Source organism: Crassostrea angulata, chromosome 10, assembly GCF_025612915.1.
Source record: "Crassostrea angulata isolate pt1a10 chromosome 10, ASM2561291v2, whole genome shotgun sequence".
Classification (NCBI taxonomy): domain Eukaryota; kingdom Metazoa; phylum Mollusca; class Bivalvia; order Ostreida; family Ostreidae; genus Magallana; species Magallana angulata.
Window position 1 is genome coordinate 52985214 of NC_069120.1, and position 13080 is coordinate 52998293.

The 13080-nt window shown below is 32.7% G+C and overlaps 1 protein-coding gene across 2 annotated transcripts in view; it reads left to right on the forward strand.

The window, feature by feature from the left end:
* The window catches only part of LOC128164689 (uncharacterized), a 64863-nt gene that overhangs the window by 11663 nt on the left and 40120 nt on the right, over positions 1 to 13080 (forward strand). For both annotated transcript variants that reach the window (XM_052828670.1, XM_052828672.1), the window contains exons 2-4: positions 7557 to 8374; positions 8514 to 8807; positions 9124 to 9408. In XM_052828670.1, the coding sequence (XP_052684630.1) occupies positions 7771 to 8374; positions 8514 to 8807; positions 9124 to 9408 (1183 nt within the window). In that variant the 5' untranslated portion in view covers positions 7557 to 7770. The remainder of the gene's footprint in view (positions 1 to 7556; positions 8375 to 8513; positions 8808 to 9123; positions 9409 to 13080) is intronic.

Here is a 13080-nt window from a genome sequence, read left to right on the forward strand (position 1 = left end):
TAATTAGATCAACCATCCTCCGACTGTATATTTAGATGCAAACCTACTTTTTTAAAAATTGATAACATTTTTGCTGTAGAGGGTATATTTTTTTAATTTTGAGAAAATATATTACGTCAGTTGCCTGTGTTTCTAATTTACAGGTAAATAATAGAATTGAAAACTCAAAATAATAGAAATAAATTGCATTTTTAAGAAGAACCATGACTGTATATGCAGAAAATTGGATGGTGCTTCAATAAAGTTAATCAGACAAGTTTATGAAAAATCATTTTTAAGTCGTAAAAAATTAAAAACATGTGTAAATATGTATATGCTGTATATATACGTATAAAAAAAAACCCAGTATATATGAAAATTTTTGAACTGCCTTAAAAGTGACGGACAATATGTTTGTTAGATGTATTTATCAGAGATTGTGACAAGTTTAAACTTTAAATTCTGTCACATGAGGGAATGAAAACCATGTCATCTATGTAATAAATATTCTAGCCCTACTCGACTGCTCCATTCCGAAGCAAACGGTCATCTTCTTAGCTTTTATACATAGTATTGTAATAATAAATGGATATCATATTTTCAATCTAAAAACTAAATGATTAATTGGACATATAAGCCTAAAAGAAATTAGCCACGTCCGCATATGTATCGGACAGTATGTACATTTTAAAACTGAAACTTTCAAATATGTGCATGATTGTACATTTAAACCGTGTAGAGTAAGTTCCAGTTCAGATCAAAACTCTGAGGTTTGGGTCAATTCTCAACAGGATCAGTTTTCAACGGGTCGAGGACATCAGAGTTTAGAAAAATCTTTCTCATACCGTTGAAAAATGACCCCGGGTATAAATTTCACGATTTTGGTCTCAATTTTCAACGTTGAAATATGACCCCCGGGTCAATATTCAACGTTGAAAAATGACACCCGGGTCAATTTTCAACCCGGGTCAATATTCTTCGTTACACCGGCGCGCAGCGCCGGCGAGCGAAGCGAGCTCTAAGAACCAGTGTGCGCGGGAAAAAGAACGAGCTAAACCTACAGTTCATCAAACAAAATTTTTTGTCTACGTCCCATAATGCTCTCTAATGTTTTCACCCGTGGTGCTATGCCAAAAATGGCCGACTTTTAACGCGTAATTTACGGTGACTTTAAGTTTGAAGACACGTTTTGAGTACCGCATATGCTTTGGCCAGACTCAAAAGATTTGTTGCATGCTTCCATACGTTCGTATTGAGTCGAGAAACGTAAACAAAGACGAACAAAGTCATGGATGACGTCACAGTGCAATCGCGCTATATTTCCCGCGAAAAATTTAGAGGTGGATCAAACATCTGTAATGAGTGTACTGGCTATTTCAGTATAGACTGCGATACCTGCCTTATCTGCTTATTGACATATGATTTGTTTTTAATCTTTTTTTTATATAGAGATTTTATATATATATATACTAGCAAAAGCCATACTTTACTGTCATATCGACCCATTTTAAGCTAATTGCGCATGCATGTACAGTAGGCAGGTAAGTATATGAGTAGGGAGGGAATAAACAATAGGACATTTAGAACTAAATAAAAAGGAATAAAATGAAAAAATAAACAGGTAAAAAATTATGTAGATATTGCATATAGTCAGACAATTAAATTTAAAAGTGGGAAATTACACACCTACAAACAGGTACAGGGCTCTCTCTCTCTCTCTCTCTCTCTCTCTCTCTCTCTCTCTATCTCTCTCTCTCTCTCTCTCTCTCTCTCTCTCTCGGGGTAGGGGGTTGCGCTGTATGTATCATAACCATTAAAATTAGTACCGTTGGCATACTTATTGTAGAGCAAAAATTCTTTGACGTTTGTTGATACCGAAATAAAACTATAAGTTGACAATGATGCAAGGTATGTGTAATTCTTGCTGCGCTCGCCAGAACGGTAGCACCGTAAAACATATTATTTACATAACAAATGCAGACCCTTGATTCATAAACACTCTCATCGTTAATAGATAAATAAGACATAAAGTTAACAGTTTGAATGAGATACAGATATCAAAACCACATGTACAGTGTACATTGTACGTGTCGAGGAAATTCTGTATGGAAATGACCGAAAACATGATTGACACGAACTCAATATTTTAGGAAAAACATAAAATATTTTTTTAACGTATGCTACGTAACAATATGTGTAAAAACTGACTATAATACACCTGCATACACATTTCATACTAAAACATGTCTTTCAAGTCACATTTCACCAACGACCATTAATTACCGACATTTTTGTAACGTGTACTAGACTTAATGCATCGTAGGCTTTTAAAAGAGTTTTTGAGTAGTTTAACAATGTAAGTAAGTATGTTCTGACCGACGAATGACTACTCCTTAGCACGTTTTAGATTGTTGACAAAATTAAGGATTGCTGTTCAGACTGTTTCATGCTGGACAAAATTTAACGAGATAAGGCTAATCACCCCAAACTTCGACTTCACATTAATAAACAATTGTTCTGCAACTTTAAATAATTTAAAAGCTTGCCAATATAAGAAACAAAAACTTTTACTTACTTCTTCCTTTTAAAAACTCCTCTCTCGATTTTCACGAGTATGAGACTGGTCTCGTTAAAATCCCGAGATATACGAAGTTTTGACTTTCTCGGGTTTTTTCATTCTTTCGTGAATATAAAAACCAGAAAGGTTCCGATTATGCTAATAAGGCTGTGAGGTGTGTATTTTCCAAAGCATTCTATTTTCTGTATAAGATGTTCTTTTCAGACTACTCTATCATACTGGGCGAGTAAAGAATCTACGACTTAACTCTCAGCACTGATGAATATATTGGACTATACGTTAGAAAATTGATTCGTAGCATATAACCGACAAAGACATTGGAAAATGTGAATATAATTATGTCATATTGTAAATTTTGAATTTACCGGGTGGCAGTAAATACAAAATTTACAACATGACAATTATATTAAAATCAACACACATTTGAATTTTAGATTCTGGCTATAAATACTCGCATTATCACCGGTGTGAGATCAGTTTGTCCAGTGTGAGACAGCAGTGTGAGATTTTTCTGTCTTACACTGTGTATTACTACGCCGCTTTAAAGGGACTTGGACACGATTTAAGATCAAAAATTTTATTTTTATTTTTGATGTATAAAATGGTTTGCTGGTGCATTTTAAATGATTGACAAAAATATTGAATGTTAAAGTCAAGTTACAAGCGAGATACAGAGGTAAGAATTGGTTGTTATGTAAACAAAGCTCAAGTCTTATAATTGTTTACAAAAATGTATTGTAGAGAATTACCATTTCTTAGACAAAAAAATTTAAACTAATTCAATATCTTCATAAATACTATTATCAACAAAAGAAAGATACATTTGATTGGACTTACACCAATACAACACATATGTAAAAAATGACATTCGAAAAAAAAAAAAACATTCGAGCTTCGTTTGCAAAACAAAGAACTATGAACTCTGTATCTTGCTTATAACTTGATATTTGACTTTGAAATTTTGATATAACATTATAAACTTCTATATTTATCAGTATAAACTGTGAAAATAGAAAAATAAAATTTAAAAATTTAAAGTCAAACCGTGTCCTAGTCCCTTTAAACTGTAAACAAACGCTGTCTGCTGTAGAGAAATGCAAAATGATGGATTGAGATTATCCATTAAGTAATTGTTTTGCTTAATTATTTATATTTGAAATAATTTTATTGAAGAAAATTTTTTTTGTATGCTCTCATTTTGACTTGCACTATTTGAAGCACGCGGAGGGATAAACCGAAAGTAATCTTTTGAACGTCATAACAGAAAGTTGCCAGAAATAAGTTTTTAGTGTAAAATATTAAGAGACAAATAATCATTCAGTATATACTTGAGTGGGAAAGTGAAATTTCACATCGGGGCCAAGATTCACTGTCTAGGACTCGGCAAAGCCTCGTTCTAGACCGTGAATCTTGTCCCCTCGGTGGAATTTCACTATCCCACACTTGTTATAATAAATGATTCTATTAATCACATCTCGAAGGGCTTCTCAGATGATTTGATCGCGTAGCAATCAAGTTTAAATCCCAGTAAACAGCAATTTAAAAAAAGTTCACCGGGAAATGAACTTGATTGGACAAGCCCGAGGGGTTTCCAGAAGATTTTATCACGTGTTTTAACTGCAGTAGCTTTCTACACACTTTACATGTAAAAACACGTGGAATGTAAATTTACAGAATTAAACGTTTTCGCTATACTATCACTTAATTTAAGAAAGCATATTTACAAAAGTTAATATTGAGATTTATAGTTTATGCTATGCTATGTTGTAAAATAAATACTTGAAGTGACCGTCATTTTATGAATATTTATTACAATTTTATGATGTGTTGTGCTATGAAATTCCAATGTAATGCTTTGAAATTTTTTCACCATGATATGAGATTCTTACGCAATGCTGTAAAATTCCTATGCTTTGTTATTTTAAATTTTACCAGTAACTTGATCCAAAAGGTCGGATCACGCCGAGTTTCAACGAGACGTGATCCGATCCACTGTTTTAATGATAAATATATCACGTTCCATCTATTCATCAGTATATAGGTACCCCCGCCGGGGTTATATGAAAAAATGACAAAAACAAACGGTCAACCATCTCAAAAATCCATAAAAAATACAAATTCAAAGCAGAGCAACACAGACCTCCAAAAAGATAGAGGTTAGGGATCAAGTGCCTAGGAGGAGTGAGCATCCTCTGTATGTATAAATGTATTGTGTCCCTATAAAGATCGTAAAATTAATGTAATGTTAAGTAAGAGAATTTACTGTAGTAAAACATTTATAATTGAGTTTTATCCGACGACTTTTTAAAAATGTAACAAAGGCCTGAACTTAATTGCAAACGATTGTCCGTCTCGTTGAAATAATCTTAAAATATTAAGCTATGTTTGGGCTATTTGTCTGACGGTATTGATTTTCATCTAATGGCCTTTTTATTCTTTTTATTGGGGGGAGGGGCCAAGAAATGCATTTCATAATGTTAATATGATACTTGTGAAAAAAAAATATGCTATATGTTAATGTAGTAGGCAGGAATCTAGAGCAAAATTTTACCGGGGTGTCAACATTTGCCTTTTTCACACAAATATTTTCTTTTTAGAAAAAAGAACCCCCTTAAACTCTTTTAAGATACTAAATGCTAAGACAGTTGAAGGAATGTGGCTCTTTACTAATCTTGCATGTGTTTAATTTCTTATAAACAAATTAATTCCTTTGGATACTCCCCTTCTTTGATATTAACAAAGGCAAAAGTCCAATCCAAAAATATAATTATAAAAAAAAGGATCAAAGAATTGAACAATTTCTTATAAATAGCATAACTTACACATGTACCTTAGTGCAAATAAAAAATAGCAAAACGTACCGTTTGCAGGTATCGGTATAACTCAGGCACGTAGCATCGTTTTTGAAAGTGGGGGGGCCAGACCCATCCAAAAAATCTTGACAAGCAAAAAAAGGGAAATTTAGAGTTTTCCAAAAATCTTCAAAATCCTAATCCGTGGGGGGGGGGGGGGGGGGGGGGGGGGGGGGGGATAGACTCAACTATACTTCCAAAAAAAATTTTTCCCTACAAAATTTTTTTTCCCTCCAAATCATAAAATTCCTAATCCGTGGGGGGGGGGGGGGGGGGGGGGGGGAGTAACTTCAACTTCAATTTGACTACTCATTTCCTAATTTTCATACCAATTTTTTACTAACTTCCGAAAAAGTGTGGGGGCCAACTCCATTATAATTCATTTTTTTATATGTAAATTTTAAAAAAATTGTTGCTGCAAGAAAAAGTGGGGGGGCCAGGCCCCCCCTGGCCCCCCCTGATGCTACGTGCCTGTAACTTAATTGTAAAGAATATTTGATTTTGTAATGAGTCACGTTTTTAAGCATGTATCATATTGGAAAGATGTGCAAAAAGAGGACGTATAAAATATCCATTGTTTACATGATCATTGCAAACAGTCAAACACCTGATTTCGAAGGTGTGAACCCCTCACACCTGCAGGGTAGTGTGTGAGTGTGTGTGTATATATCACCTGATGGAAGCCATTGTTTAATTAATGACACCAATCAGTTTCTTTCCTGTTTATATAAGATCGACTGGCAAAATTAATGTTGAATGAAAAAAACCCCAACCCAGGTTTAAACGGTTTATTTCATTTTAGTTTGAACTACATGTAAAATTATGTATTTTCATTTACACTTTGTGATGGATGTTTACGAAATCACCTCGGGTAAGAACTCTTTTAAATAATTACAAAATAATACCACTTATTTTATAACAAAATACTCGAAATAAAAAAAAATACAAACGAAACATATACATGGTCCCCGAAACTTTTATGTTAGGCGGACCTTTTCTTACACGGGCCGGACCCTTTTAGTGCAAAGGCGGACCTTAAATGTTAACATTTACGGTCCACCCGGACCGTTTTACAGGGTGGACCTTAAATTATACGACGCCGGCCACACCCGCGGTTTGCTCTATGTCGTAATCGGAAAAAACGGAAAAGTCCGTAGACAATTAGGTGATTAATTATGGTTTATTAATTAGTAAGAAAAACGTCTGTCAGAAAAAAATTGAAGTCATCGCGTTTATCATAAAGTGTGTTGTTAGGTTACCATCAACGTCCCTTTCCAGGAAAATATCCAAATATGAAACAGATGACGCAGACTCTGTGATATCTTGCATTTCAAGTTCACTGGGATATATCGAGTCGACCTAAGAATGAAAAAAAACAACTGTTAACTGATAATTCGTTGTCGATATACCTGAATGTTGAGTTGATGGCCACAGCGAATGATTTATTTTTTCAGGTACAAGTTTTTGAATAAATTCTGCTTTATAAAAATACAAATATAGGTCTGCTAACAATGGGACACAATTGGTACCCATGGGAATTCCAACGGATTGTTGGAAGACTTGATTTCCAAAAACTTCATAGATGTTGTCTATCAGAAACTCAAACGTCTTTTTAATGTCAACTTCAGAGTACTTGTGTGTGCAATCAGAATGGTTTTTAACAAAATATTTGTTTAGATTTCCAATGACAAGGTAAGCATTTCAAAGCCTAGATTTTAATTTGTCATTGCGAATGGTTTTATGAAAGCGTTGAAAAATCGTACGTTTTGACTATTAATTTTGGTTAGATTTTGAGATCTCAAAGTTTCTAATAATTCGTTAGAGTTTTTTTAGTATCCACATCTGATCCACACCACTTCGTTGAACTTTTCCAGTTTTAAATGATTTTTGTCTTCAATTTGGAGTAGTTGGATTTTTTACATCTTGCAAACCAAACAAAATACTAAAATAAGAATTCCATGATGTCTAATATATATTATGAGTTGGTTAATACAATATTAAACGTACATGTATTCACAAATGTTTTCTCAAATTTTGTAAATGAAAGTCTTATCTAAGTTTCTTGGTTTTATTTGATGTTTGTTCGTTTGTTATGATAGCAATACGAGAATTTGTAAAGTTTCTACTGCAATCATTATTTTTTGCAGTTAAAGCCACCCGAAATTAAGGAGGACATAAAAAGTACTAATATATGGTTTGTTAGAAAAAAACCCAATGCCTTTAAAGATAGTATGAGTATCATCGAAATAAATGACATGAAAACGAAATTGAACAAGAAAAAACAATGAGTGAGACACTTGTTGGACAACGTGAACAGATATTTCATTTCATTTAAATTTTTGATGAAACTCCTAAAGAAATATGGCACAGACAAATACAAATCTATCCAAATTGCAAGAAAATTTTACACATTTGGCAATTGCTTGTGTGGATATCATAAAACTGCCTCTTATAGACATCTTGGATAACCATATCAAGCCGTCGGACCTTAAAACCAAATTAAAATCTTCTACATTAATCTCTGGGGATAAACTACTACCAGACCAAAAGAAAATATGTTATACTAATCCTGGTATTCCTGATTATAACCAATTTGATGTGTCTTTGCTGTACAAACTTATACGAAATCTGTGTCCTTTGAAACCAACAAAGGAGTGGGGGAAAGAGCCAGACCCTGCGAATACTCAACTTGGTGATGACATAGAACGTCTCAGATTGTTCAGAAACGAAGAATATGCTCATGCTAACTCTACAGAAATATCTGACAGCGAATTTAAAAAGCAATGGACATATCTACAAACTGTTATTAACAGAATTCAAAGTAATAAAGGAGCATTCTGTAAATCTGACTATAGACAACGTTTGAATAGTTTAGAGAAGCGTAAACTATATTGGGAAGATTTTGAAAATTACAAGTTGCTTTTGAAAACCGCACAGTATATATTTAAAGAAAAAGAAGATACTGGTAAATATTTTGTAGTATCTCTGTTCTTTTGACATATTGAGAACAAGCTGTAGTAGAAAATCAATATTGCAACTTCATCAGTTAATATGTCTTTAAACCTTTAAACGTTTATCTTATTTGCTTTTTGAAATATTCACAGATGGTCCAGATATTTGGATTGAAGGTCCTGAGAAGGTTGTTTGTGGAAGTGCAGCACATTTCAAAGCAACTGTTAAGGAAAAAAGAGTCTCAAGTTTGTCAGTTACTTGGCAAAAAATAATTAACGATGAGAGTAAACAAATTGACACAAGTAACATTAAGTTCAGCCAGAACCTTTGCATTAAGTCTGTGTGCAAAAAAGATGAAGGGAAATACCAAGCAATTCTCTCGTTTGAAGAGAACGGAGTTAGAAAAACAGTTCACAGCAACAGCGTTTCTTTGCAAGTTGAAGGGGGTATTATGCTTATTATTAGATATTTTATAAAACTGAGAGTAATAATTGAGAAATTTGATGTTTGTTTTATTAAGATAAAAACCCCCATGAAAATTCTTTTTTAAAAGTCAAGCTATGATTTCATTGAAATGCAAAATTAATATACAGAAAATGCCACAAAATGTAGTAAACAATCTTACTTACATATAAGTATTATACTTATGACGGTAAAACATTACATGTTATTAATGATGTATAATTGCTAATAATGTAAACATAATGTAAAGCAAACACTGTTTGCTACGTATGCGTTTCATATAAACATGAAATCTTCCAGGTATTCCCGACCTAACAACCAGTCATGAGACTTGTCTCCAAACACATTCAGTAAAACTGGTTGGTAACGTCTTCTTGATTGACGATCTTCCTGTTATTGAAGAAATTTATTGGTCAAAAGATGGAAATAAAATAGACACCCACGAAAATGAGGGGAAATATTCAAAGGTCAGCCTTGATGTTCCATCACTGACCATTTACAACGTCAACCAATATGATGCTGGACACTACACACTTACTGCAACCAATGCAGCTGGCACAACTGTCAGTGACGCCATTGTTCTTGGTATGTTATCTTTTCTAAAAATATAATTGATTCAAAATACCAATTTTGATTTACATGATTATTAAGGGCAAGACCTAGTAAATGAAAGGTGCCTACAAGTTTATGAAATTCAGAATATAAATTCTTTTAATGATGCTTTATAACAATATCTTTGTTTCATAGGGTGTACCGGGGCTTAAATTTTTGGTAGACACAATAAAAAATCATATTTTAAACAACCCTTTTCTAAGAATTATGAAGGATAAAAGTAACACATCTCGGAGTTTTGTCCATTTTTGAATAATGAAATATATCTAGAATGCCTACAGTCTCCCCAAAAAAACTGCATGACCTCTTGACCTCACCTAAAATGATGTCAAATATTCAATATAGGTACCGGGACTACTTTTCCCGTGATTAAATATAGAAAGTCAAAATATTGTTTAATTTTCTACATATAATTTCTTTGAAGCCGTAAAATACGGGAAAAGATTCATCAAATCAATTATGACGTCATAATGGTTCTAGCACAAAAATGACCCTCTGGAATCTAAGGCATTATGAATTGAATACACATGAATCCTTACCCACAAAGTAAAGGTACATACACAAGATAAAAAGAATGTTTTGGGAAGCAGTGTTATTTACTACATACTGTAAATTCCTAATTCAACGGGATAAATTGATATTTGCGTAAAATCGCTAGAAGCAGACATCGCAGTTTTAAAAATATCTCTTTATTTTTTGAACAAATTTAAACTATTCCAATTGGAATTATGATATAAACTCGATGTTCGCGTAAAATTGGTAAAATAGGGAAGCTACAGTTATATATAATCTTAAACGAGTGGCAAATCGAATAAAATTAGTAGAGATAGCATTCGATTACAGAACTGATAGTCAGTTAATTGCAATTCGTTCCGACCGATAAACCTGTTACTTGTATCAAAATACGCAGATTTATGACATGTTATTAATTTCTTACATGTATAATAATTGTTATAAAAGACACAGGGAGAATTATATGACTATTTTTTATGTTTTAATTAAAATATAATGTTAAACTTCGATCACATGACAATTATTCAAAAAGAAATTCTAAACATCGAGCAAACAGTCCTAAAATAGTTTTACTGGTCACATTTTGCAGACAGTTCGAGTTCTCAAAACAAAGTCTGATCATTACAAGCCATAGATCTTCTTTGAGATATTTATCTATTTGGACAGTAATAATATGCAGGTGTTCGCTTTACAATAATAGTTGCATATTCCTTATAAAGTGGTGTCGTAAATTAAAGGAAAAAATAAAATTAACACATTTAATACGAAGATACAATAATGATTATTGTAACGGTTCTCAACAGTGATCAGTATCATAGAGCAATGATTTATAATAAGCTGAACAAACAAAGCAGTGATCATGACCAGTTGTTTTATATTATATTAACATTATAATTAACAACTACTGACCAATTTTCCTCTAGAGCTCAGCCCTTGGATCTTAACAACTCCGATTTTACTTCATTATATAAGGTCTCGAAAGACCCCCCCCCCCCCTTTAAAAAAATAAATAATAATAAAAAAAATGCGTTTAAATATACATTAGTTTTATTTTATACAAGTACGACTAACTGATTACTTATTTTGTAACCGATTATCGTTGTTCAGACCGCTTAATCGGTTAACCGGTTAGAGATTGCCATCATGTGTTGACAGGATCTCTTCATTAACCTCCTCATAATTAGTACCTCACCCCTTCTATGTGTACGGGTAATACACCGTCTTCAAAGCACCTAATACCCCTTCAATGTATACTAGGAATACACCGCTGTCATCTTGTTGTTTTAGCAATTAATTGATATTTGAGATATACATGTAATTTATCACTTTTGTATGTATGTTGAGATATAAATACGGGTATGTCTCGTGATCTTTTTGATTTTTGGCCCTTTGGGTTTTATTAGGTTTCAATAGGTTCAAAAATAAAAGGTACATATGGATTAGTAAGTATTTTGTGTAGGACCACCAAGGGGGGGGGGTCGAATAATTACATGAGAATATATAGAGAAAAATCTTCTCAAAAAAACTAATTGACCGGAAAAGCTGAAACTTGTGTCGAAGCATCCTCAGGTACATTAGATTCAAGTTTGATCAAATAAGGTCTACGGAGTTAGGATGGGCCACAATGAGGGTTTGAATTATTCTGTAGGAAAAAATTCAAATTATTTTCAAAACTCAAATGTTATAGTAATTAGTATTAGATGTACTTTTTTTGCATATATTTTGACATAGATAATTATATTGTTCATTCTTAATTGTTCAGACGGGGTCCCCTACACAATTCTTGGGCTCTACAAGAAGTTTAAAGTTTGATCTAGGTTTATGTAAATGTTAACAACTATAAGATCCTCTTGAGCTTGAGCACTGCAATGCTCAGTATGTGATATGACTAAAAAATCATCCTGTTACAATAGAGCTTATTGTTTAACATAAAAAATATAATAATTTTTTATATACAGGATGTTTTCTTTATTTGGTATATGACTCCATAAAGTTTATTTTATTAAGGCTTTTTTGCTCAGGTGGGTGACGTTGCCTACAGGCCTCCCTGTTTGAATGGTGATATAGATAAATGGTTTATTTTGATCTTATAAGAGTTTTAAAGACAATGACACAACCAATCGGAGTAAGAATTTTATTTTGCTACTGTTCTATAAGTGCAGTGATTTTTGAAATCTGATGACCAAAAGTTTTTTTTCAACAATTTCTGAAAAATTAACACAACATAGAAGTCTTATAAAATATAAAATGTAGATCAACAACCCAATGTTCATCTAGTATGATAATAACTTGATCAGAAACATAAGTTAATAATCATTTGTAATTTCAGTAGCAGAAAAGAAAATCATGTAAATCTTTGTTTCCCACTTACAATTATTCAAATACAGTTTAATTTCATTAGCCATGCTGGAGGTATGTAAACGTTTTGAACAATGTTAATGGGTGGTCATTTAAAAGGTTTGTCCCGTCAATTAAAAAAAGATGCATTTCAAAATCTCACATTTTTTAAAAACTACTCGTTTGACACCAGTTCGTTTTCACCAAACGACAATGTAAAATCAACGACAATGACTTCTGTAGAGAATCTAGTATTTTTATATTGTTATATGTAACTTTCTGCTATTATGTCATTCAGTTCTTTGGTGATTTAAAATAGAATATGAAGGTAGCGAAATTGCAGAAAAAAAACCCTTGTCAATTTTAAGTCAATTAATGTCAATTTTTCTCCAATGATTGATTCCATCATAACCCGCATGAATCATCAAAGAAAGCATTTTATTGTTTATATTTACATCTTTCTTTTAACAAATTAATAAATTGATTTCTAAAGGAAGGTAGATTAAATAAATGACTGTTAATGTACATCAGTACGTTAGCTAAAAGAAACACCCCAAACTTTTTTTTATTGGAATTTGAGTCTGACATCATGAATATTTCATGCAGTCCTTGATTTTTCTTAGGTCGCTGTAGGTTTCGACTAATCGATAAACAGGCTAGTAGATTTCAGTCTTGCGGTTTCTAGGGAGCTTTGAATTAATGTTTTCGCAAGAAATAGAGAATATCGGCAGATGTAAATTTAAATTGGTGAACTACAAAACACACACACGCAGGCACATACACACATATTTGTGT